General features: G+C 39.5%; 2 protein-coding genes across 4 annotated transcripts; both read right to left on the reverse strand.

The window, feature by feature from the left end:
- Positions 1-178: 178 nt before the first annotated feature.
- Positions 179-20038, reverse strand: LOC117449329 (sodium-coupled neutral amino acid transporter 3-like). Of its 3 annotated transcripts, none has more exons than XM_034086942.2 (16): positions 19898-20038; positions 10973-11086; positions 10374-10458; positions 10145-10260; positions 8030-8103; positions 7851-7943; positions 7670-7751; positions 7485-7567; positions 7245-7303; positions 6443-6574; positions 6161-6240; positions 5897-5997; positions 4688-4812; positions 2265-2409; positions 2032-2135; positions 179-1403 (listed from the first exon to the last, which is right to left on the reverse strand). In XM_034086942.2, exons 2-16 carry the CDS (start codon positions 11011-11013, stop codon positions 1299-1301), a joined length of 1425 nt encoding a protein of 474 aa, XP_033942833.1. In that variant the 5' UTR covers positions 11014-11086; positions 19898-20038; the 3' UTR covers positions 179-1298. The 3 variants fall into 3 exon arrangements, with proteins under 3 accessions (XP_033942833.1, XP_033942832.1, XP_071059815.1); XM_034086941.2 differs by lacking the exon at positions 19898-20038 and adding an exon at positions 12677-12831; XM_071203714.1 differs by lacking the exon at positions 19898-20038 and adding an exon at positions 10789-10838 and having other exon boundaries at positions 10973-11010.
- A 1153-nt stretch (positions 20039-21191) lies between these two features.
- Positions 21192-25643, reverse strand: apex2 (APEX nuclease (apurinic/apyrimidinic endonuclease) 2). The gene is made up of 6 exons (XM_034086940.1): positions 25456-25643; positions 25271-25354; positions 24372-24552; positions 23665-23808; positions 22833-22902; positions 21192-22473 (listed from the first exon to the last, which is right to left on the reverse strand). Exons 1-6 carry the CDS (start codon positions 25568-25570, stop codon positions 21346-21348), a joined length of 1722 nt encoding a protein of 573 aa, XP_033942831.1. The 5' UTR covers positions 25571-25643; the 3' UTR covers positions 21192-21345.
- Between the last annotated feature and the right edge of the window lie 75 nt (positions 25644-25718).

Genomic DNA, 25718 nt, shown 5'->3' on the forward strand with positions numbered 1-25718 from the left:
TTAAAAAAAGTCATTTCTTTTTTTGATTTTGACTAGCTTTTCTTTTCAAATCATTTTGTGACATTCTCACTGTAGAGACTTGCAAGATCCTTTTGTCTTTTATCTGCAAACCAAATCTACCTACGGGTCCAAATAAAGAATCCTGAACCTGAGATTAAGATGTGGATTAAAAAGATACTTTGTACAAATGAAAGACACATTTTATTGACAGATATCAACATTCAAATTAACTAAAAAAAAAGTACAGGATGAATAACAAAGTCAAAACATGTTTGTAAATCAAATTTTAAACACAAGTTAAAACTTTAAAACCCATAGGTCATTATTCACCATACTGAACCGTTTCTGGGGCGGCTATAACAGACACGTCTTCATTAACACTGACATTATTTCATGTACACTTTTTTAATGGATTTTCCCCCCCTTAATTTTTTTTTTTAAAGGTGTGATGGACCCTCTTTCAATATGACACAAAAGTATAATCTCCTGGTTTTAACGGTTTTTTTCTTTCAGGAATACATAAAAAACTGTACAAACCACCACTTGTCTTTAACTGTGTATTTGACCTTCATTGATAGCAGCTGAACACCACACATTGCACCATTTCTGTTGTATTATTTATAAAAGACCACCTCAGGCTCAGCTTTGGAGATGATCACTTGTACAGGAGTCATGTTAAGTGTCAGTATAGATTAAAAAAGTCACATTAAGAAAATGTTAAACTCCATGTACAAGTCATTGAAAAGTGTGTTTAGGTATGGTTAGTCTGGCCTCAGCCTCACTGCTCGTATGTTGCAGCTTCTTTGAAAGTTTGGGGAATTTGGACACAAAGCAGCAGCATTTTTTACAGTCCTAAATGTATATTGAAACAGCGACTGACGGATGGACAACTGAAATTTTCATTTATGTATGCAAACTCCCGGGAAAAGCAAATGACAAAATACGACACAAATTTCTGCGCGGGGAAGTGTGTCGAAAGGAACTTTACACGTCCATACTCTAAATGGGATTTCCATTTGAGTCATGTTCTTCCCGTTCATCCTTTGGCTGCATTTCTACACATGCCTCCAAACATCCTTATAGCGAGGCATGACTTTTTATTCAGTCAGAACACATTTCTTTTTATTCTCATTTATCTCCATTATTATTTTTTCTGTTGTATCGGAGAACTTCACATATCCTTCATCTTGTGCTGCCAAACGTTTGTTTTCCTGTTTGGCCTTAAAAGAGAGGAGGGGTTTAAGAACAGGGAGAGTTTGGGATGGCATTGTGTTCGTTTAGTTTCTCTGTTGAGACAGTTAGTGTCCGCCTCCGCTCCGAGACTCCCCGGTCACCCAGTCGATGATGATAAATGACAAACTCATGACCATGAAGACGACTCCCAACGCAGCAAAGCATGCAGCCTGCAGGAGGGGAAAGGAATAAATGGACATTGGTATCAACAACACACTTAAACTAATTAAAATGTACGTTTAGTATAGCGTATCCTGGGTGGACACACAATTGCTAATTAAAATGGTTAAAAGAACAACCATTAACTAAGTCTTCAATTGTTAACGTAAAAATAATGTATGCATTTTTTGCAACTAAATCTAATGACTGGGAATGATACATGTAGAAGATTCTTATTCACTATTTTGAGACACCCCATATTTGAAGTTAGTAAAACATTTGTTTTACTTCAAAATGAGAGGATGGTTAGGGCAGAAGTCAAACCATAGTCATATATGTTGGTCATCTAAGGCTTAGCGGTTTCTGGGAAATGGCTATTAGAGAAATGTCAGCTACTTTTGGTATTTCTCTAAATACAATACCACATATACTATTACCTGGAAAAACACCAGAAGAAATGAAAGGAAACGATTCTTACTTATTGTGATAAGAGTAGCCATTATTAATTCCAAGAAACTGGTAAAAAATAATGGTATCTTGATAAATGGAAAAATGGAAAGATCTGGTAAATAAATGTTATGGTAGCGATCTGTTACTATATTTAAGGTATTTGAAATAGCTAAAGGAGCCGAGTTGTACCTGAATCTTAGGTCTGGACTTCAAAGGTTCCTGGTCTTCAGGAATGATACGGATGTAGAAGATTGCAGGAAGGATGAAGATGAGGCTGGGGGCAGTTGTGGCTCCTGAAGTTAAAGGAGGAGAAGAAGTGAGTTTTCTTAAAGCCAAACACAGTACATGATAACACAGTTTAGGCATGATGATAATAATGGAAGCCCAGACCGTGCAGCCACTCTTTCCTGCATAAAACATACCAATGAATCCAAAGATGTCGCGGATGGAGGGCACAAAGATAACCAGCAGGTTGACCACAAACAGGAGACAAAATGTAATGCCGATGTGCACCGGCCAGTTGAAAGGCTTGTCAGGGTAGAACATCTGCAGCAAGGCCCTGCGGATCTACAGGGGGAAGGTTGGAAAAGAGGGACAATGTCATGACTTTCTTTACTTTACAACAAGTTGCATCAGGATTAATAAAGAAAACTATATAAAAGCTGTTTCATAAAGCCATGTGGAAGATAAACTCAATACAGGCAGCAACTTGACTACATCCCCTCCCAGCAGGTTAGCATTTTCCATTAAAATGCCTGCTTATTGTATATTAGTTAAGACTAGAAGTGCAACACACTTGAAAAATACTTTGGGTGTGTGCTTATTTGCTTTCTTGGATAGAGTGGGATGAGAAGATAGATATAAATCAAATTCATCAGTTCAATATGAAGCTGGAACTATAGGCTATCTGCAGGTTAGCTTAGCGATTAGCTTAGACATATCTTGTCTGGCTTTGTTATAAAAGCTTACAGCAGAGTGTGGAGAGAATACAAAATTGATTACCCTGTTGTAAAACCCAAACGTGACACCTTAAAAATATCTATGAGGGTTTAAAAATGAGATACAATGTGTATAACATATTTTGACTTTTGGAGCTATTTCACAGCTAGCATTCTTAGCTATGCTATTTGTCTATTGGGAGCATGTCTATGTTCCCACAGCCCGATGGTCCCACAGCCCAATGGTCCCACATTTCTAAGTAATCTAACTATAACTAACCTAACCCTAGGGCTGTGGGAACATAGGGCCTAATATTTTTTTTCAAATATAGAAATGTGGGACCATTGGGCTGTGGGAACATAGGGCTGTGGGACCATTGGGCTGTGGGAACATAGGGATGACCCCTGTCTATTGGCACCAGTTTTATACTGAAAAGATGGACATAAGCTAGGTGATATTCCCAAAATGTCAAACACTGTCTATCTGACATTTAAAGGTTTGTGACTACAGTTTGTGTTTGCTGATCTGCTCTGTGTCTTTCCCATTCATTTTTTATTTGGATGTTTTCCACCCATTTTAAAAACCTGCTTACATTTTGAATGGTCATATTTATCAACTACTGTATATTCAGAAGTTATGTTAAGTTGTGTTAAGTCCATACAGTCAACACACCATGGAAGTATAAATAGCTGTGTTCATAATGCACACACTGACAGACACAGAACTGAAACAGTGCAATATTTATTTATAAAACTAATCATGTTCTTTGAGTCAGTCATCATTTTTCGGCAGGATCAGCAATGTGGTTAAGATGCTACATCAACATTTTTTCAAGTTTATTCTGGGTAGAACTGTTACGTCTCTACAACTTCCTACCACTAGGGGTCATTGTCATTTCATATAATTGTGGCACATATTTCCATGATGACATTCGCATTGGAAACAAGTGAGAAACACATTGAGAAACTGATTATTTTGTTGTATGAAGGTTTTTGCTTTGTTGCAAGGTTCTTTATCTGCAGCATTTTAGAAGTATTTTGTATACATAGAAATACAAATAATAAATATAATAAACCGTACACCCCAGCACGTGCTCTACGCTCTGCATCAGCCAAACGGCTCGCTGTACCCGCACTGCGAGGGGGACCCAAGTTCCCATCAGCAAAAACACGTGGGTTTGCTATCCTGGCTCCAAAATGGTGGAATGAGCTCCCCATTGAAATCAGGACCGCAGAAAGCCTGCACACCTTCCAGACTGAAAACTCATCTCTTTCGACTCCACTTCGAGCGATAGAATTACTAACAAAGCACTTATGTACTAATAAAGGGCTGGCTTCTCTAAAGCCAGTTGAGTAGCACTTGAAATGTTTTGGCTCTATGAAACCTGATGTACTTGATTCTGTTTTCTTCAAGTTTGTATCTTGTTGGTCGAATGCACGTATTGTAAGTCGCTTTGGATAAAAGCGTCAGCTACATGCAATGTAATGTAATAATATCATATAACATTTTAAATAAATAATAAAGGTTTGGCAATTTTTATATACATTTTTATAAAGTTCTATAAGGCTGCAACTATGGATTACTGTTCCTAATTGATATTTGTATTATTTGGGATATAAAATTCCGGCAAATTGAATGTTTGATTGTGGTCCAAAAGCAACAAAGAAAAACTGAAATGTACACAATTTAGAAGATGAAACCATTTTGGCAGAAACATTATTTTAAGCAAATCAATTATTCAGCAGATGGTGTCATAGTCTTTTAACCTCTCTTTCGTGTTACTTAGTTTCATCTATTTTATCTCAATCTACTTATGTTATTATGTAAAGTAAAGTGTGTTGAATTTGTGGAAAGAGTAAGGAAATCATAACCTAAATATAGTTATTATTCATGTTGACAGTCTTACCGGGAAAAGAACGACGGGGACGGTCAGAGTGACGGCCACCAGCACGGCCAGACGTACACAAAGCATCAGGCCATCCAGGGCGTTCACCTGACTGTAGGTGTGTAACATCTCTGACTCCACAGCACCTGAACACACACACACAAACACACAGAAGCTCTTTACACATGGTCTATCCCTTAATTCACAACATTGGGAAGTACACATGGGCTCTGGATACAAGTGGCTCATTCATTTAAAAATATCCCCATTCACAACTTCTGAACTAGGTGATCTTTGACCGACAAAGCCAGCTCTTTGAGTCAGCATATGGAAAAAAAAAAACTTTACTCTCATTTTAGAAAATGGAAATAGAAATGAAAGATTTAAATGAAATATTCTCTTAATTGTCACACACATGTAAACAGAACTGCACACAGAGGGACATTTAGACTGTGAATACAACCCATCCTTGTGCAGCGCCCATGTAACAGTGTGGGAGTTATTAACACAATAATGTTACTGTTAATAATTTTTAAATGTACACTAAAGACACACTTCTTCTCTCTGGCCTTCTAGTCAGAGCGGAGTATGACACCTGACTATTCCCTGTGTTTTTGTTTTTTATATTTTTGTTGTTAATTATTATTATTATTGTCTTTTATTGTGATTGTAGTAATGTGTTTTTATTATATGTACAGCACTTTGCCTCGACCAAAAATCGCTTTTGGTGCTTTCAGTTAAATTTGGTGCCAATACTTTTGTACTTTTACATGTAGCAGAGTATTTTTACATTTATTATTGATGCTTTTACTTAAAGGTAGGGTAGGTAAGAATGGAGAAACCAGCTGGAGTGCTCTAGAATTTGAAAGTACACAACCGGAAAAAATCTCCCCCTTCCTTCAGACTTCCTCACAGAGCCCCTCCTCCAACACACACAAACGCGGACATGACCAATGAGGGCACGAGATAAGTTTGTGCCCCGATGGAAGGCTGACAGGCAGGCAGGCCATCCAGTTACTTTAGCCGGACCGGCTCAGATGATTGGTCGTGCTTTTTACAGCGCCACAGCTTCCACAGATGACTTTTTTTTATGTATTTATTGTGAAAGCATTTAATATATTCATTGCTATCGGATGTTAAGAGCATTCCACGGAATATAACAAAAAGGGTTTCTGAAGTGAATTACCTACCCCACCTTTAAGTAAAAAGACTTATTTTACCACTGCTTACCAAAGAAAGTGAGGTAACCAAAAAGAGCCGTTATTAGGTACATGAAGAACATGGCCAGGATGGAGACGTTAGCGATGTTCTGCATTCGTTTCTTGGTGGCGCTGTGGTAAAGAAAAGCAGAAAATGTATTTGAATTAAATGTTAGGAAAAAACGATGTTAATTTTTCCCTTAACCTAAAAGGTTAAGGGAAAAATTCTCTCTGTGTTCCAATAAGATCATTATTTTTGAAATGTTGTGAAATGCATGACGGCATTCTGACTTACTCTCGTAGCTCGGTGTAGATTGGCAGCACCTCGGGGTGGCAGACGAAAGCAAAGGCCAGAATTGGGATGGTGTACGCGGTCTAAAAGCAAGTCATATCAAAGGTCAGTGAATAACCCACCGGACAAACATTCGAGAACACATCAATATTTTAAACCAAACACTACTGTTGACATTGTAAACTTTATTGCTGTTGACATAACAACCTCTACTGTTAGCCATACTAACACAGAGTGAATCTGGCATGCTAACCGCGCAGGGATAGTACAAATGTTTCCTCTGACCTGTGAGTTAGTGGTAAACATTTTGGGCTCACAGAAGTCGTCTGTCACATTCATGTGTTTGATAACACTTGTAAAGTTGTTTTGATGTTGATCAACCAGGGGACACGGGATGTTGAATTTCTTGAAGATAACCTGGGGAAACCAAAGATAAATAATGATTAGAAAAACATCATAATCAGAAACAGAAACAGGGTTTTGCAAAGTAGGTTTAAACATACAAGGAATTTAATGTGAATTATTATAAAAAATAACTAACTTAGTAACTAAATAACTAGCTGACGGACTGACTGACTAAATAAGTAACTAAGTAACAAAGAAACAAACTTTCCAACTTTTTAACTAACTAATGACGGACTGGCTAGCTTACTAACTAACTAAATAACTCACATACTAACTACCCTTTGTTTTGTAAAGCACTTTGAATTGTCGCGTACAGAAAAGTGCTATATAAATAAACTTGCCTTGCCCTAGCTAAGTAATTAACTAACTATCTAACAAATTAACTAACTAACTAACTGACTAACTTAATAACTAACAAATTACCAAACTAAGTGACTAACTGACTAACTTACTAGTTAACTAAATAAATAATTAGATGACTGACTACCTATTTAACTCACTAACAAGCTAGCAAGCCAATTAACTAAATGACTAATTAACAGACTGACTGACTCAAAAGAAAATATTTATAATAAATATATTAAAAATATACCCAGGAGTGTGTAAAAAACACAGGGAATGTGGTCAGGTGGTTTTGTTGTGAAATACTGTGTACATCTTTCCTGAATATTTGTACACTCACTGAAATGACGAAGAACACCATGCAGCAGAGGGAGAAGCCACTCGTGTAGCCCAGGTAACCTGTGGGCAATGATAACACCATATGAAGAACTGTATTAAGAAGTGATGGTACTTTTTCAGAAAAGCACATCAAAGTACAGTACATGTAAACAAGGAAGTGAAAACATGATGTGATATGGGAAAGTATGAGGAATAAAAAGTTAAATGAAAGAGAAATGTGACAACAGAATGAAAAACATACCAAGTTGTTTCATGAGTGCAAGAGGAAGGATGATGGCAACACTAACTATTATGATCAAGTAGTTTCCATTCAAGAACCACTCTCTAAGAAACAACCAGACAAACAGGTGAAAAAAGACAAAAGTCATTACAAAAAAAGGCAACAAACAGAAACTGTGAATACATCTCAATATGACTGACACTCACCCTGTGTTTTCCTGTTTACTGAGGAAGGCTTGAATAACCAAAGGGAGCTCAGATTTCACGATAAAGAGGTAGCTGGACATCGCTAAAAGGAAAGGAAATCAGTCAGTAATATCTTGTGAAATGCATTTGCTTAAATATATTAAGAAATAATCTTTAAAGGTAGGAAATAACAAGACATTACCTCCAATGTTGTGTACTGTAATGATGCACCCTGCCAGTATTTTTCCCGGGGTGCCAAAAGCCCGATTTCCCAGCTGTTCATAAGCACGGATACCTGAGGAACATTAGGAATGAGTGTGAGGAGTTATACAACTAAATGGCTTTGTTTGCTAAGTTGTGTGTGTGTTGAATCCGGCTTACCGACAACTCCAGCACTTTTCAACAGGAGATGAATTGAATATGCAGACAGAAGGGCGATGGACACCAGCAGCATCCTGAAACACACGAGCAGAGGTCTCTCAGTTTGAAAGATGTAACGGCTTTATCGTCATTTGCACAATAGCTAGAGCTTAGTTATCGGCAAGGAAAATCTAAAGTCCGACGCTCTTCAAACAGTGCAGCATACAATATACTTTAAACAAAAGTTTTTAAAAAATACATAAATAGTGCAAGAAAAAGGTGCAAGTAAGAAAATGGCACAATAAAAAGTCCAGGAGTAAGTAAACGATGTACATGTGAACTAGAACATAAAACAGGATGTTAAATTAATTACTTAAGTACAGTACAGTGGAATACTTTGTTTTCATATTTAAATATAAGTATAAAACCCTTGAGACGCACCATTTAATTTTTAAGGGGTTACGAAGGCACAACATATTTTGTGCATACAGTATATATACATCAATATATATATATATACAAAAACAGTATATTTCGTACTTTTTAAGGCTGCAACTATAGATTATTTTCTCTATTAATCAATTAAATACATGGTAAATAAAATGTCAGCATATTGAAACCCCCTTGAGATCCACCGTATTGATGAGAGACACTTTATGGCTCTCCATCATTATAAAAACCACATCATTATAACATAAAAAAACATTCACAAAATAAAAAAAGATTATTATAATGGAAATTTAAAAACTGATCTGAGGAAGTTAGGAAGAATATCTGTATCAAAGCTCCTTCAAATCTGGAGATTAATATAGAGTTAAAACTGAGCTCATTAATTAAAAATAAATACAGACAGAAAGAAAGAGAGAAAAACGCTGTCATTCTCTTTAGAAACGAGAAGCTCAATCCGAACAAGCCATTCTTGTCATTGTTGTTTTTTCTTCCCCGCCCACACAAGTTAGTTTGTCTTCCAGAGAGAGCGGCTCTCCAGTCCAGACCTCCTCCTCCCTTTCCTCCCTCTCCTCCCCCCTTCCTCCCTCTCCTCCCCCCTTCCTCCCTCTCCTCCCCCTGCCACATAGCACAGGACTGATTCAGCAGGCGTTTCTTGGATCTGATCACTACGGGCTATTTTTAAACACTTAAATCTGATTTAGGGAGGCTGCATGTGTATGAGCCCTGATGCACACGCACACGCACACGCACACGCACACACACACACACACACACACACACACACACACACACACACACACACACACACACACACACACACACACACACACACACACACACTCAGAAATATACATACATTAGGTCTGTAAAAGCTGTGGAGACATCTGTAGAGTTGCCTCAGTGTAGGAAGATATAGTAAATGCAGTTTCCAAGGGTTTTTATGCTTCTGTATGTCATTTATTCTACGATTGTACTTGTGTTCTATCTGGACCTCAAGTCTGTAATAAAGTTTTGATTTAAAGGTGGGTAGGTAAGTTTGAGAAACCGGCTCGAGATACACTTTTTGTTATATTCCAGGGAATGCTCTTAACGTCCCGACAGCAATGAATATCTTAAGTGCTTTGACAAAAAATCCATTAAAAAATGTCATCTGTAGAAGCCGTGGCGCTGTAAAAAGCACGACCAATCACCTACCTGCCTCTCAGCCTTCCATCTGTGCACAAACTTATCTTGTGTCCTCATTGGTCATGTGCGCGTTCGTGTGTGTTGGAGGAGGGGCTCTGTGAGGAAGTGGCAGATTTTTTCCCGCTGTGTATTTTCAAATTCTAGCGATCTCCAGCTGGTTTCTCCAAAATTACCTACCCCACCTTTTAATGATTGATAAAAGCTTATTTTTTCCCCCAAAAATATAAAGGAATAAAAGTATTTGTTTTTTTAAATAAGGCCTTGGAAAAACGTATATAGTAGGTCAGGAGTAGCAAAAATTACTTTAAAATCTCCACTGTATCATTTTCTAAAACTCATAACTTAAACTCTAACACATACGACAAACAGCCTTGTGTGAACATTAATTTAATACTGAGAGTTGAGCAAATAAAAGGCTGGAAAAATACACAAACACACAGAGAAAAACAGCCAGGCACGGTGTTAAACAAAATGAGGATTGTGTTAGGCTTGCATACTCACAGAAAAAGAATAATTCCGGTGTTGGCCATCGCAAAAGCCAATCCCAGAATCCCGCTGCCCATTATAGCGTTACTGAGGTTAAAGATGGACATGCCAAAAGAAGTCTTCCCCTCGAACTGCAGGAGAGGATTAAACACAGAGATACCGTGTGAAAAGTCTTTATTCATCTGAATCAACAACAGAAACCAACAATATGTTTTCTAACATATTGCTGAGCAGAAGCACTCACATCTGTGAAGTGGATTTCCTTCTTGACTCCAGCTTTGTGGGGGAGAAACTCGTCGTGTTCAGCCAAGCCATCCAGACCGTCGAACCTTCAATGGAATACAAGTCATTGGTTTAAGAGAGCCACCGAAATACTCCAGCTTTTTTAAATACACTTTTAAAGACACCTTTGAATCATAATCTTAATAGCTTAAAGAGGCCCTATTATGCTTTTTGGGGTTTTCCCTTTCCTGTAGTTTGTTATTTCCAATTAGGTTTGTGTGCATGTAAATGGTCTGCAAAGACTACGATCCCAAAGTTTCCTGCAGAGGGTTGGGGATTCTTCTATTGGCTAGCGCTCCAACACACTGTACGTGATAGACTAAGGGGCGGGACATCTCTAAGCGGTTGACCAATCACAACAGAGCCGGCCAACTAACCAATCAGAGCAGACTGGCCTCTGGTTTCAGACGGAGGGTGAAAAGAGGTGCTGCAGCACAGTATGAGAAAAATAAAGAGCTTTTTGAACATTAAAGCATGGAGACATGTAGAGACACTACATACTGATATGAACCTGACAATGAGTTTAATATGGCCCCTTTAAGTTGAAGTTGTGACACTTACCCATTGTCCTTGCTGTGTCCGTTCATCTTCTGAAGCTCCATGCTGATTGCAGAGGTTGTGATTTTTTTTAGATTTACTTCTGCTGGCCTGAAAGAATCCCCTTCAAAGTGTCACCTGGATAGAGGTTAAGAGAAAACGTTTTTTATTTTTTGTTATACATGTCTTCAACTCCTGCTATTAATGATGTTCAGAGAGTTCAGCTTGGATTGTTTTCCCACAACAAACACGCTTCATGCATCGATCTTGCCAACTTTCCATCATTTGTTTAATGTGTGAAGACTGCAAGTAGCTTGTGACTTTTCCTTTCAGGAATCAGAAAGAAGACAGGTAAAGACTACCACATATTTGATATAAAGGCGTGTCACAGTGGCAGACGTCAGCTGTCTTTAAATAGACTCAGCCTTTTAAAGGTAAACATACCTGCTGTGTGTACTTAAACAGACGGATGCCACTGCACACAGGAAACACTGAATCAGAGTGTTGTAACACAAACGGAAAATGTGGCGTATAAAGGGCAGACCTATTTCTAAAGTCTTGAGACTCAAACCACTGTAATCTTTCCTGCAGGGGGTGATAGATTTCAGAAATCATTGAACTCAGATATCAGGATACTAAAACCCTCACACAAGTCGTTCACAAAATCCAAAAGGGGACACTTAAGTCCTACTAGAGCTTGTGTGACATGAAAGGCTTTAAATAACAAATGTTGTCAGAGGATTTATATTGCTCTAATCTGTGTTGGCCCACAGAAAGCTGGCACGGGAACGAGCGTAGGTCTGCTGCTGCCCGGGGTCATGGGATACTTCACTCCTACTGCCCTCAGGATTTTCACATTTGACCCCTAAAGGACACACTCACACTACATTGTGCCATTCCTTAAGAGTTTCTTATAGTCCTACGCACATCAATGCGCTGGCCTGTGGACGCACAATAATCCTCACAGTTTGATATTGCCACAGAGATAGACAAAGGGTTGCTGTGTAAAACGTGCTATTTCGTCTAAATACAGAGTAGCCTTTTCCCTGCATACTTGCCTCAGGTCAAGTGTGGTAACAGGAACCTTCTTCCACTACATACCCCAAGACTTTCCCATGGCCTGCAGCCAACACACACACAACCGACAGAGTTAAGGGTAAATGTCAGGAATATTTAGTCATTTAACTTCCACAAATAGCCAGTTTTGAATAGTTAGTTAGTCCTACAGCTTTTACGAGTACCATACTTTGCATTTTCATGTGAGAGAGATGGGATACTAGACAAACCTGGTTAACTAGAAACATTTCCATAAAACTGCTTCACAAAGGCAGCCAGGAAACAGTCACATACAAACTGTAACTTCCCCTGAGACAAATGTAACATGTGTGATATTGGGCTATATAAATAAATACACATTGATTGATTGTGATAGTTGGAATAAAGTAGATGAAACAACTAAACAAGCACTTTCCATCCATCTAACAAAAGCTTTATTTCAAACAACCCATCTCAAGCCCTTGACAAACTCTCACAATTAGAGTAAGAAGCTAAATATGACAATCTTTACCATGACTTCTTAATTTAAACCCAGTAGTTATTAATGTATCCTCACTCTGTGGCTCTACACACCACATGGCTTTCGTCTGATGCAACAGCAGCTCACTATTGACAGATAGCCCTTCCTTTCTCTTCCTCAACACATACACACATTTTATCTTAGAAACTTACCCTGGTGGTCAAGAACAAATCTACTTTTCTTTTAAATATTGACAGAATAAATCCTGGTGCGAGCCCTCTCAATTTTCTGTGTGTGTGTGTCTTCCAATGTTTATGTTTGGCCTTGTGTTCCTAGGAGCTCCTCTCCAAAGCTGCTTGGTAGTGAAGAGAGGAGAGAGTGAGAGAGATTACAGGCAGGGAGGAGTGAGCGGGAAATGGGAACACCCATACTTAACCCTTTGTTTAACCTGATGCAGAGAAAGAGACTGAAGGGGTCCGCTCACCAGGTGTCTGCACTGAAAAGGTGTCAACACAAGGGTTTGAACAAATGGAAAGGAATCTCCTGTAGTTTTGAGGGTCGGTTTGCAAATACAAGGCTACAGGTAATCCCATTAATTCAACAGGGTTCATACTGGACACCAATGACCATGTCGTTACAGAGCGTGCAAAATGGGAGTGAGCTGAGGGGGGCTTTGTTACGGTGTGGGTGGAAAGTCAGTGACAGTTGGCCTCCTGCTGGAAGTCTCAGTGATGGTAATTAGCTTAGGAGATCTTTTTTAAGATAGCCCACATGTGATAAGAGTGGGAACATTGTGCATGTTTATAAAGTTACTGGAACTTGTTCCTAAACAAATAGTGTAAGACCTGAGTACGTGGGACATTTAAAGTTGCCTTATATATACAAAGTCAAAGTCAAAGTTATTATGCTTTGATTGAGTGTTCGCTTTTCATGTATTTGTATAGCACAATTCATACAGTGATGCAATTCAAAGTGCTTTACAGGATCAAACTGATAAAAATACATTTTAATATGGTCATAGTGAGAAGAAATACAAAAACACACAAACAAGCATCGATGCAGAAAGCTGCTTGCCCACGCTTTGATCTCACAAATGGAACAGTGAGCCGGCCTGAAGACCTAAGGGGTCTGCTGGGTTCGTACCGCTGAAGGAGGTCCTTGATATATTTGGGTCCTAGCCCGTTTAGTGCTTTATATGTGTGCAATAAAATCTTAAAATCAATTCTCTCAGTTACTGGAAGCCAATGCAGCGATCTCAGCACTGGAGTGATGTGATCTGTTTTCTTTGTCCGGGTTAAGATTCTGGCAGCAGCATTTTGAATTAGTTGGAGTTTACGGAGTAATTTTGTTGTGAGGCCTGTGAAGATGCTGTTACAGTAGTCAAGCTTGCTAAAAACAAATGCATTGACAAGTTTTTCAAGGTCCTGTTTGGACATAAAGTCTTTAATACGTGAGATATTTTTTAGATGGGAGATGATTTATTGATTGCCCTGATGTGGCTGGTAAAATTGAGGTCAGAGTCTAAAATTATACCTAGGTTTCTTGCTTGACTTTTGGGTTCGAGTGATAGTGATTCCAGGTGTGCAGTGACTTTAATTCTCTCTTCTTTGGTTCCAAAAACAATTACTTTGTTTTGTTTTGTATTGAGCTGTAAGAAATTATGGCACATCCAGTCATGTATTTGTTTTAGACATGTGATCAATAAATCATTAGGACCGTATTCATCTATAGAAAGTGATATGTAGATTTGGGTGTCATCCGCGTAATTATGATGTGAAATGTTGTTATTTATAATTATTAAAGTGGCAGCATGTACAAATTGAATAGAAGAGGCCCGAGGATTGACCCCTGGGGAACTCCACATTTTGGTTCTGTCCGATGTACAGCTACCAATGGAAACAAAATACTCTCGGTCTTCTACATAGGATTTAAACCATTTTAGGACAGTGCCAGACAGACCCACACATTTCTCTAGTCTTTCTATTAAAATATTGTGATCTACGGTGTCAAACGCCGCACTGAGGTATAGAATAGAACTAGAACTGTAGATTTACCACAATCGGTATTAAAATGAATGTAATTTCTTTAATAAAACCGTCTCTGTGCTATGACGAAACCTAAAACCAGATTGGAAGGTGTCTAAAATATTATTCGAAGTAACAAAATTGTTAAGTTGTAGGTAGACAACCTTTTTAATTATTTTGCTTAAAAATGGTAAATTTGAGATTTGCCTGTAATTACTGATTGTCAGTGTATCGAGGGTGTTCTTTTTTAGCAGTGGCTTAATAGAGAACCGCAGTGACGCGTCCTAAAACCCGGAAGTAAGTTAGCATTTTTAGCACTTCCGGTTCCTGCATTTTCTCCATAGGGTTTTGGAAAATAGCTCGAAATAAGGTTTGTGGTTGACACAAATTTAAGAGATAAATCACGTTTTGTTCTACGACATTAAATACATCAGCAGTGACCCCACTGGTGATTTTTGAAGATTTTACGTGTCTGAAAAACGATGGTTGTTACCGAGTGGCTGAATAGGACTACAGAAATTGTCGAGGCCGTTGTACGTCATTACGCCGAACACGTAAACACTCCTGCTAAGTTTGTTTTCCCCCGTGAAAGCAAGTACCTGCCTATCTTTAGTATCTGTATATCTATATCTGACCATTAGAATCTGTATTTTTGAAATTGTCGTTTTTAACACCGTAGTTTTACAAATTATAGAACAATTAATTACCAGTGTTTTCCAATTTTACTCGGCAGTTCGTTTCGTTGGCTAACGTCAGCTAAAGCTAGCGCTACTAGTTAGCTACGCAATGGTTTGTTGCTTTGCTCCGGGTTGCAGCCACAGGTCTTCGCATGAAACGTGCTCGTTCTATCGTTTCCCGGCCAATGTTTTCCAAAGGAGAGTCTGGATTCGTGCCATGAGGTAAGCTGACGTTACATTTTTGTCCATGTCACGGTGAAATTTAAATGATGGGTAGTGACTGTATCGCCGTTTTAGAGATGGCGCTGCTGAAAAGACCGCAACACAAATAAAGATAATGAATACATCCTATTAAAAACCTGTGTGGCTTATATGATAAGTCTAATTAGTACAAGCAGCATAACGTTTCACCATGTAACTAAAGATTGTAGTCAGGGAAATCAGTTTGACATATTGAACTAATAACAAATCACCTCTGGCTGGCAGAGCACTCTCTGCTCCATAGCTTCTCTTGGACGTAAAATCACGGACATTTTACATTTATATTCAATTTAATATTCCATCCCTAACATACTTTGGTATATATAATAACTTATATTTTGTTTTTCTTGTTATGCTGCTGCAACACAAACATTTCCCAAATTGGGGTCAATACAGTAATATCTTATCTTAATTAATTAAGAAATATAACTATTATAATTAGTGTAGCAGCTGACACCTATTTTCAATATGGATTAATCTACCATTTATTTCTTTAGTTAAATTTTGATCTATAAAATGTCAAAATAGTGAAAATGTTCACGAGACTTATCAAAGTGCAAGGTTATATCTTTAGATGTTTTGTTTTAGCCTATGTACTGTATGTCTTAATGCTCTTATATGTGACGGTGTGACTTCCATGGAACTAATATTGTATATCTTCCCAACAGACGAGCTGACAGGAAGCCTAACACTCTAACAACCACAACATTGCAAAGGCGAGTAAATGTAAATTAAAAACGATTCACAATTTCTTAATTTGTTCTTCTTTCTTGCAGTGAGGTGAAGCTGACCTTGCACTTGGTGCCAGTAAGGATGTTCCTCACGCAGGCTGAATGTTACTCCCTCCTTACTGACACAGAAGCCCTTGATTTGCAATGCTTCACTAATTGTCATTTCCCTGGCTCCGTAGGGACACTTAACCTCCAGCACAGCGGAAGACCCTACCAGACCATCTGGAGATGCCCCCAACACTCCTGATTGGGAGAGCCACAAACCTGACTCATGGACCTGCATCTGGGTTGCAGTGGTGATTGCCCTGACACCCTCACATTCATTCATAGTCCCCTACTGTACAGACAAAACACCATCAAGGGCCTGTTGTTGCCCTAGCACCCTGGCAATAAGGGAAGCAGTCACACGCTTTGACCTCAGGACAGCTCCAAAGTTGCTGGCAGTCAACCTTCCTTTCCTGAACAAATGCCAGTTTGGGTTGGTTCGCTGACCAGTGTAGCCACCTGAATTGCCCTCTGTTGCTCCTCAGACAATGCCATGCTTGCCACAATTGCCTCAGGTCCCTGATGCCCAACAGATTTGATAATTTCAGGAACAGTAAGTGTTTCCAAGCTGTAGTGTTCCTCTTCTGGCTCGGGGGAGAGAAGCCAAGACATTCCTGAGAACCTGCCCCCGAGTCTGTCCCTCAGCCAGTCACGATCTTCGGAGGTGGGCTCTCTTGTCAGCGGGTTAAATTAGTTATTGGTTGGAGGAAATAGCTCCTCCACTGAATGCGTACGTGTAGCTGCCGTTGGCTTCTTCCACTGACGGGGTGTCAGTGCAGCTGAAAGTGTGGATGGCAAAGATGGCTAATGCAGCCGCATGACTGCATTTCCATTCTCCACATGGGCATTCACATGTTGTGGAGAGAATTCCCTCTTCTCCTGTAGATACTTGTGGTGGTGGGATTGTTTTATTATTTAAAATATATTTACATTTGTAATGCCTTTCCAATTATCCCTTTAATTGTTTATAGCCTACTGTATGTTTATTTCATGGATATTTCTGTGTTTTCTGGTGTGTAATATTTGTAATAAAGATTTCATGTGACACATAAAATGGATTTGTTGATGGGAATTAATGTGAATAAATTAACTCTAGGTTAACGGTACTCTTGCTATAACTACTCACCGACACTCTATAAACCTTGTCCCTCATGCTAGCCCTGACAACACCGGTAAGCACACCTTCATCTAGGCTGCACTGTTGTACGTGTGCTGACTTGTAGTGGTTCTCTCTATCTACACACTTCTTGTCATCTTTGTAAAACGATATCAGACTGGTAATTGACACAGCCATGACTTCTAGTTAAATTCAGTGTGGCTCAAATGAAAAGCTTTGTTAAAATATTCAAGCGCGCGGAAGTCAAAGTCAGCTTTATTGTCAAAAATTCTACATGTGTTATACATCCAGAAATATCGTTTCCCACAGTGTGACATGTATACATAAAACAAAAAGGGCCTAGATAAACGGGGTATACAGTTTAAAATGTTAATAATATATTTAAAGTGTTCAAAGTGCCGTTTCAGTGCAAGTCAGTTGAAACGATCTTAAATTGGCGTGACGTTGAAGTCGTGCGACCCTGCTGCTGTACTGGCTTGTAGTTAGTTTATAGCATAACGTTAGCATTTTGCTTCTGGCGACTAGATTTATGATTCAAAAATTATAAAAGTAGGCGAGACATGTGGAGATTATCCGGCTGAACAAAACGTGATCCCTCTCTTAAATGCGTGTCAACCACAGACCTTATTTCGAGTTATTTTCCAAAATCCTATGGAGAAATTGCATTGCGTTTTTGACGAAGGAACCGGAAGGAGTTTACATCCGGGTTTTAGGACGCGTCACTGCGGTTCTCTATAACTGCAGTTTTTAAGCCCTTAGGGAAGTCACCTGAATGGAGTGACATGTTCACAATCTGCAGTACATCTGAGGCAATATAACAATAGACACTTTTAAAAAGGTTTGTCGGAAGACTATCAAGACGACATGTAGTTGTTTTTAGATGGAGTGTAACTTGTTCTTGTGTTGTATGGCTGACTGGAACAAACTTTGACATGTTGGCTTGGTTAATTCTGTGTCCTTGCAACGAGAACATAGGGTCAAGACTCGGAATTGAGGAACTGATATTTCGCCTGATCTTTAAGATATTCTCTGTGAAGAACAAAGCTAAATCATTACATTTCTGAGTGGAGATTAGTTCAGGGGCTATTTCCATTCTGGGGTTAGTTAACTTATCGACAGTAGAAAATAATAAACGAGAGCTATTGATATGTTTGTTGATAAGAGCAGAGAAAAATGATTGTCTAGCTTGCTTCAGTTCAAGACCGTAGGTGAATAGTTTTTCTTTGCAAATATCACGATGCATCTTGAGTTTTGTTTTCCGCCACCATTCGTTCAGCTTTCCGGCATTCTGTTTTTTGAAATTTCACAGATGGCGAATTTCTCCATGGTGCTTTTGTTTTACCAACGATTTTCTTAACTTTCACCGGCGCAATGGCGTCGATGATATTAGTTTGGTGTGAGAGCAGGCGCAGCTAAAAAGTAGTGTGTTATATAGGTTTTTGTTGCATCTAAGGCTCTGACTAAAATCCCAAAGTTGACCTGAAACGCATCCATTGGACTCTACTTTACTACCAGGGCATAGTGACATCACTACGTAACACTTATGGTCCAACACATTGTACGTGATAGGCTAAGAGGCGGGACATCTCTAAGCGTTTGACCAATCACAACAGAGCCAGCCAGCTAACCAATCAGAGCAGACTGAGCTCTGGTTTCAGACAGGGGGTGAAAAGAGGTGCTGCAGCACAGGCAGTATGAGAAAAAGAAAGAGCTTTTTGAACATTAAAGCATGGAGACATGTCCCAGTGGAGACACCACATACTGATATGAACCTGAAAAGGAGCTTAATAGGGGGTTTTATGACTATTTGATCTCTCATTGAAGCGACAAACCGACACCCTCAACCTGTTACTCATTTCCTCAAGATTAAAAGGTCATACAATTCTCACGAACAATTGTTCAGTTGGTTGATGAGTTCAACTTCATAGAGATATGAGCTTTGCCTTTACACCCACCCACGTGCTCTTTATCTCAGCATAACATAAATACTTCTACTGGAAAATGTTTCCTCTGAAGTCATGGCAGATTCTTGTCATACCTTTTAAAAGGTGTTTAATTTCTAGAAAGCTTGACATCATAATAAAAGAGGAAGTAAATGTCCATGTTTGAAAGATTTGGCAAAATATCAGGTTCAAGGTCTGTACGTATCATGGCTGCCTCCGTCACCTTAAATTACCCAGTGATTCGTAAAAATACAGGAAATAGCATCTAACATATAATTACATAGTTTTAAGCTAAAATATGGCTTAAGGAAACATTTATCAAATGTTATTTTTGTACCAAACAGTGTTACCAGCATTAGCTTTCATGATGGTCTCATATGTGTCAGTGCGTCTTCAAATCCCATGTGCTTAACAACTGCCAGCATGTCACCAAAAGGACAGTATCACTACATCCTTTGCTTAGAAATGAAAGAAACAGGTTGAAAATAGTGGCATCTCTATCTCTACTGTCAATATACAGTACACTGGAGTAAACATCATATTTTATCTTGAGTAGTTTTCCACATGTATGAATGGGAATTGTCTCGTGGCTTTTGTTAGAGCAGCTGTAGTCTGCCGGCCTTGAAGGTACTCACTTCTCCAGTAGCAGTCAGACAGATGGATGTCCTCCGTAGAGTAGTTAAAACGTGTGGCCTGGTCCACGTCAGACAAACTGCCTTTTCTCTCAGACGCATGCAGCTGTGAGAGGAGAGAACAAAATGGGAGAGAGGTAGTAATTTGCGCGCTTGAAGACATTTCCTAGCATGTCACAAGTCAAGCCACTCCCTGTTTCTGTAGCCCTGAAACTGGCAAATAATCAAACGACAAATGAAATACACTTCTGTCTGGCCATGTGCTCCTGGGAAGCTCCCACCATATCTCTTCATAGGAACATACTTTATAACTTTTCATATTAATGATATGTCTCTCTGCATCTCTTTGTGGTTGTTAAGGCCTGTTTTTAGTCTTTTGGTTTCTCCTTCGAGTAGTTTAATGTCACGGTGTTTATTTTGAGTCTATTACCGGCCGCTATGCATCTCTGTGAGTGACATTTGTAGGTGAATGCCTGGGGGGCCCTGTGTCTGTGCCCAGTAGGCTCGCTCAGTAATCCATCTATGATACTTCCTACATACTTCTTATGTGTCCTTATGTGACCTCTTGCCGATTCACTTCTGTGTTAGAATCTTATACTTGTTGTTGCTCTAACATCTGATTTTCTTACGGGAATCAATAAAGGTTCATCTTATCTTTAATAATCTTGTCTTAAATTACATTGCATTTCAGTGGTTGTAATTTGGCTCTGCAAGTGGTGATGTCAGCATAAAGAGTTGCTGTGGAAAGTTACTTTTAATTTCTTCTCGGAGCTGCATTTTTGTCCGGCGTCTGCCATCATTGCCATCTACTGGCTACCACCGAAAGTCACTGATGGAAATTAGACAAAAGTAGGAGGAGAGAAACTCACTGGAGGGAACACAGGGGTTTGAGCCTTTGCAGGCCATTTACTTTTAGCTCAGTCTGTCCTAGATGACAGTTTCATATACATGATACACTCTCTGGTATGATAACAAGCAGGACTGCAACAAGTCTTTTTATGCAATTATTTGTTGTCATACTAGATTCATTATTTGAGGATCGTTTCCAAGGTGACATCTCTAATTTGCTTGATTTGTGCAACCACTGGTAAAAAAAAAGATATTTGATGTACAATGACATGAGAGAGAGAAATGCTGCAAATCCTCACATTTCAGAAGCTGGAACAAGATTTTATTTTCTTGAAAAATTATTATTACATTTGTTGCAGATACATTTTCCGTTAATAGACAATTAATGTATTATTTGCCTAATTGTTTCAGCTCCAAAAACAAATGTAACTAATAATTACGTTCAATAGAAAAAAACAACAATCTTTTAATACTATTATAATAAAAAAAACATAGAAACATACAGTGAACTATTTGAATGTGTGAAATGCTGAGACATTTGTGTGGTTTTCTTACAGTACTTGTGAAGCTATCTGGGAAGAACACCTTGCACAGTGAACATGTTACTTCCCCTTCTCCACCCACGCAAAGAAACTACACCGAGCGTCGGGGTTGGAGGCGTGTCCCTGAGGACGGGCGCAAACAAAGAACTGTTTCCCCATGTTCGGCCCCTCCTTCTTCACAGTACGCAGCACACAGGGTTCCCTATGGACCTTACAGGAGGGCGGGGGAGGCGGACCATGAAGCACGGACTTCCAGAACCCCAACGAAGCCCCTTTTTTGGCACCGGACTGTCCCACGTCGGGCGCTGGGATTAAAGGTTTTAGATTAATCGGTTTGTCACTTTGCATTGAGGTGCAGAGCTTTGGTGAAGCATCATCGAGGAGCTCAGGGACAGTTTCGCTGCTTGTGACTGAGGATGTGTCTTTGCTGGTCGTGCACGCTTTTTGGGAGTTTTGCGAAGAGGTTACTTTGTCCGTGCCGAGTGTTTTCTTTTCAGGGGCTTCGGTAGAAGGAGCAGCCGTTGGAAGTTTGGGTTTGAAGAAGGAGAGGAGGCTGCCCTGTGGCTTTGGACAAGTCTTAGCCTTTTTCCCCTTTGGAACAACGGAGTCTGATGTTAATAACCGTTTTTTACCAGAGGCGTTTCCAGCTCCGGGTGGCTTTAAATTCTCCCTCAATTCCTCCTCTTCCTGAGATCCAGGTAATCCCTCCCTGTGCTCGGACTGAATCGATTTCTGGTCCACCTTAACAAAGAAGCGGGACAGTTTCTGTTGCTTGCCTGCAAACTCTGGCAGGTAGCATGTGCAGAAGGGGGGGGCCTTGGAGCTGGGCAGGAGGGAGCAGCTCAGCTTCGCCCACACAGGGCAGTGGTCCGACCCCTCCACCTCCGGCATGATGTCCACCGCCACAAACTGCTCTTTGGCCAGCTGGCAGTCGGCGAAGATGTAGTCAATGCGCGTGCCGTAGTTGGTCTGCCGCGCTCCAGTCATGGTGGACCAGCACGTGAAGGCGCTGGTGCGAGTCGGATGGAAGTGGCGAAATGTGTCCACAAATGTCCCACCGTGGACGGGATCTGAGGAAGTTACCTCAGGTTCTTCGTTGGGTTCCTCCTCATTCGTTTCCTCTGTTTTTCTGCCACCGTGCAAGAAGCCATTCAGCCATTTCCTCCCAGGGTTTTCAACAAAATCCTCCTAAGTAATGAGAAATGTAGAGTTTTGTTCTTGTTGAAAATAAGCCTGATATAATAACACCACCACATGCCTCCTTGATGCGATAGATGACACCCCTGGAAACAGCTGAGCAGTAGACAGTGCAGGTTATACACATGAAATATGAGATTGAAAGCTGCCAGTTAGGATTGTTTTACATTTGATCAGCTGTTTAGTGTCTCAGCTGTTTTAGTCAGAAATAAACTAATCCAACGGCTGGCTGTAACTTCATATGCAGACATGAGATTGGTATCAATCCTATTCTCTGACTCTTGGCAAGATATTGGAAAATCACATTTCCTAAAAGACGAGCAAATGTGAATGTATTCAAATGTACTTACAATATCGCTGGGGTCACAGTGGTCTATTTGCCGGTGAGACGTGTTTACATCTCCTAAAACGATCACGTGGCTGAAAATAGAACAGGAAAAACATTAGTTTGGAAGTTTTAAAAAAGAGAGAGGAGAACAGAGTAAGTAGCAAAAACTCTCATGGTACATTTTCCAAAATAAGTCATGAAAGCTTTAGCGCAAGTTCAATAAGGAAGACCTAACATGAGTCACTTACACGTCACTCGATGGCTCCCTTCCCCCCTCATTAAATACGAGGGCGTCACCCCTCAGCAGCCAATAGCTGCACAGGCTAAATGCCTTAAATACCTGCTCTTCCTTCCTGTCAGTTGTCATTTCAGGTGACTACACGCAACCCGCCTCCACCCCTCTCGCCTCCAGTCTCCTCCAGAACAAAGCTAAACTTCCCTCTTCAGACCGGTCCCACCACCAGTGTCTAGACCCCGGGGATTTCTTCGGAGCTGTGCTTTCCCTCCTGAATGATTATCCTGCAAACCGGGGCCTAATCGCCAAACACCATTCCATTCTCCTGTTGTATTACCATGGCAATCATTTCATTCATATGACGTGTAAACAATAAATATGTATTCCTTACATCACGTCTCTCCGGTTTGAAATACATTAGCTGTTTCTTTTACCACATTGTAAATTACTTTAAGTGTTTATCCACTCATGACAGCAAGGTGATGTTCAAGCTCAAACGTGCAACAGCTGTAAACTGGTCAAATGTAGCAGATTTAAAAATAACAACAGATTGAAAGTTGAAATATTTGCGTAAAGATTGAAACTAAAATCTTTATTTTCAGTCTTTAAAAACTCTCACCTGCCATCTTTCAGTATAGCTTCAGCCCGACTCTGAAGCAGTTTGTAGAACTGAAGCTTGAACTGCTTTCGCTCCGGCTTCTCAGGGTCGGCCCGCGGACAGTACACGTTGATCACGGTTACAGTTTGTTCTTTGTCCTGACACCTGTGGGGAAAAAGAGAGTCAGAAAGAGGCATGGACACAAAACGTTACGACTATATTAAAAAAACGGAATAACCGTTGATATGGTCGTTATCAACGTGTCTGTTTTGATCTACACATTTCTTCATCTTTCTGTGTCCTGGATCAATGTCATTAAAGTGATTCAGCCTCTTCTCCTGTCTCTCTTCCAATTTGTTTTATGGATATTCAATATTGTAATTATATCATGTTGGTCTATTCTGTAAACACGCCATCTATTGTAGGTCCGCCCTGGAAGAGTAATCCCTTCTTAATCGCTATAACTGAGGTTTTCTTAAATATTTACCCCAATAAAAAATTGGTAAGGGTTTTCTTTCTAGTCCAAAGCAAGTGTCTGAAAGGAAAGAGGGTATCATATACAGTGCAGAATATAAACCTTCCAGTAGTGCATTTGTCATTTATAATATTGGGCTATATCAATCAAATTGACTAGACTTGACTTGTAATAGAAAATCTGACTGCTAGTAAAGATTGTGAGGGCTATTCCATTGCATAACCTGCAAGAAGAATGTCTGGATATCTCTTACATGACTCTGTGCTGTGTGATAACGGTTCGTCCTTCATTGTCCAGAAGCTGCAGTTCCTCGCTGCAGAACTCAGACTGGTCTCCATAACATCCAACAGCTCCTTCATGGTGGGTCAGCAGACCGGTGAGACCCTCTCCAGCAGCACATGGGGTGGCACTGTCTTTACAGTAAGTGGCAACCCCTGTGCATGTTAGGAATGGGACGGGAATTAGTTTGTATGGTTATAGTAAGGCATCTGTAAAGAATGTGTAACAATGGGCAGTGGCATTAACAGGGTTCAGTTTGGATTAGTGACAAGTTAATAATAGAAGTGTCTTAATCTAGACTATTGTGGGGTTTTGGTGGAAGAAGTATTTACATTCTTCAAGTAAGTCAAAGTACAAATAGCAAACAGTAAAAACACTTGCATTGGAAAGGTTACTTAAGTCAAAGTAAGTATAAACAGTAAATGTTAATGGAATATTAAATGCAAAAACACCCCAAAAAACACAACTAATATTCCAAATAGATTAGAAAATAAACCTCATGTTTATTGATTAAATGATTATATAATGAATGACTGATCTCTCAATTGGCTAATTAATCGAATAGGCTGTTTTTGTATAAGCTGTATCTAATAATAAAACATCGTACTTTATAAATTCTTGTGTTTTTATGCAGACATCTTAATTTGTAAAGTAACTACAGCTATAAAATGTATGTAATGTAGTAAAAAAGTGTAATATTTATACTCAAAGAAACGTAATACTACCTCGATTTTGCACACAATTAAAATACTTGATATGCAATTAGATACATTACACTATTGAGTCTGGGTCTATCAAATATGATGTAGAAGAAAAAACTGTACATAACAAATCAAAGCCGTAACAATCAATGGATAAGACAATGTAATGAACCTGAATAGCCGCTGCGTCCTCGACTGAAGCTGAAATAAGAGTTGTATCCGTCAACAATGGCAGTCCTCTCATCAAGCAAGTCTCCTGTGGGGTAAACATTAAGGGGTTACACCTCCAATATCTCCCATAACAAACTGCATGTCCACATGACAGCCTCTCCACGTTTTCAAGCAAACACCACTTACTTGTCACTTTTGTCTCTTGAACACAGATTATATCCGCGTCCAGAGAATCAAGAGCCTTTTTAATGCCTCCTCTGAAAGTCCTTATGCCGTTTATGTTCCAGGTAACGATCTTCATTGTAAGTCATTAAATAAATCTACCGTTTTTTGACAGACAGCATGGATGTATACAGAGATTGAGCTGCAGCAGCCAGACGCACATACAGGAAGTAGAACGAAAAAAAAAAAGTACGACCGGAAGTGTATTTTTTACATTTTATTACTTC

Source organism: Pseudochaenichthys georgianus, chromosome 7, assembly GCF_902827115.2.
Source record: "Pseudochaenichthys georgianus chromosome 7, fPseGeo1.2, whole genome shotgun sequence".
Taxonomy (NCBI): domain Eukaryota; kingdom Metazoa; phylum Chordata; class Actinopteri; order Perciformes; family Channichthyidae; genus Pseudochaenichthys; species Pseudochaenichthys georgianus.

Bases quoted from the DNA above. Each gene is read 5' to 3' on its own strand.
- LOC117449329 (XM_034086942.2), bottom strand. From the start codon at position 11,013: ATGGAGCTTCAGAAGATGAACGGACACAGCAAGGACAATGG. The intron at 10,459-10,972 runs GTAAGTGTCACA...ATTCCATTGAAG, and splicing joins GGACACAGCAAGGACAATGG to GTTCGACGGTCTGGATGGCT. The intron at 5,998-6,160 runs GTAAGTCAGAAT...TCTTTACCACAG, and splicing joins ATCTACACCGAGCTACGAGA to CGCCACCAAGAAACGAATGC.
- apex2 (XM_034086940.1), bottom strand. From the start codon at position 25,570: ATGAAGATCGTTACCTGGAACATAAACGGCATAAGGACTTTCAGAGGA. The intron at 24,553-25,270 runs GTTCATTACATT...TAACATGCACAG, and splicing joins AGGACGCAGCGGCTATTCAG to GGGTTGCCACTTACTGTAAA. The intron at 22,474-22,832 runs GTAAGTACATTT...CTCATTACTTAG, and splicing joins ACTGTGACCCCAGCGATATT to GAGGATTTTGTTGAAAACCC.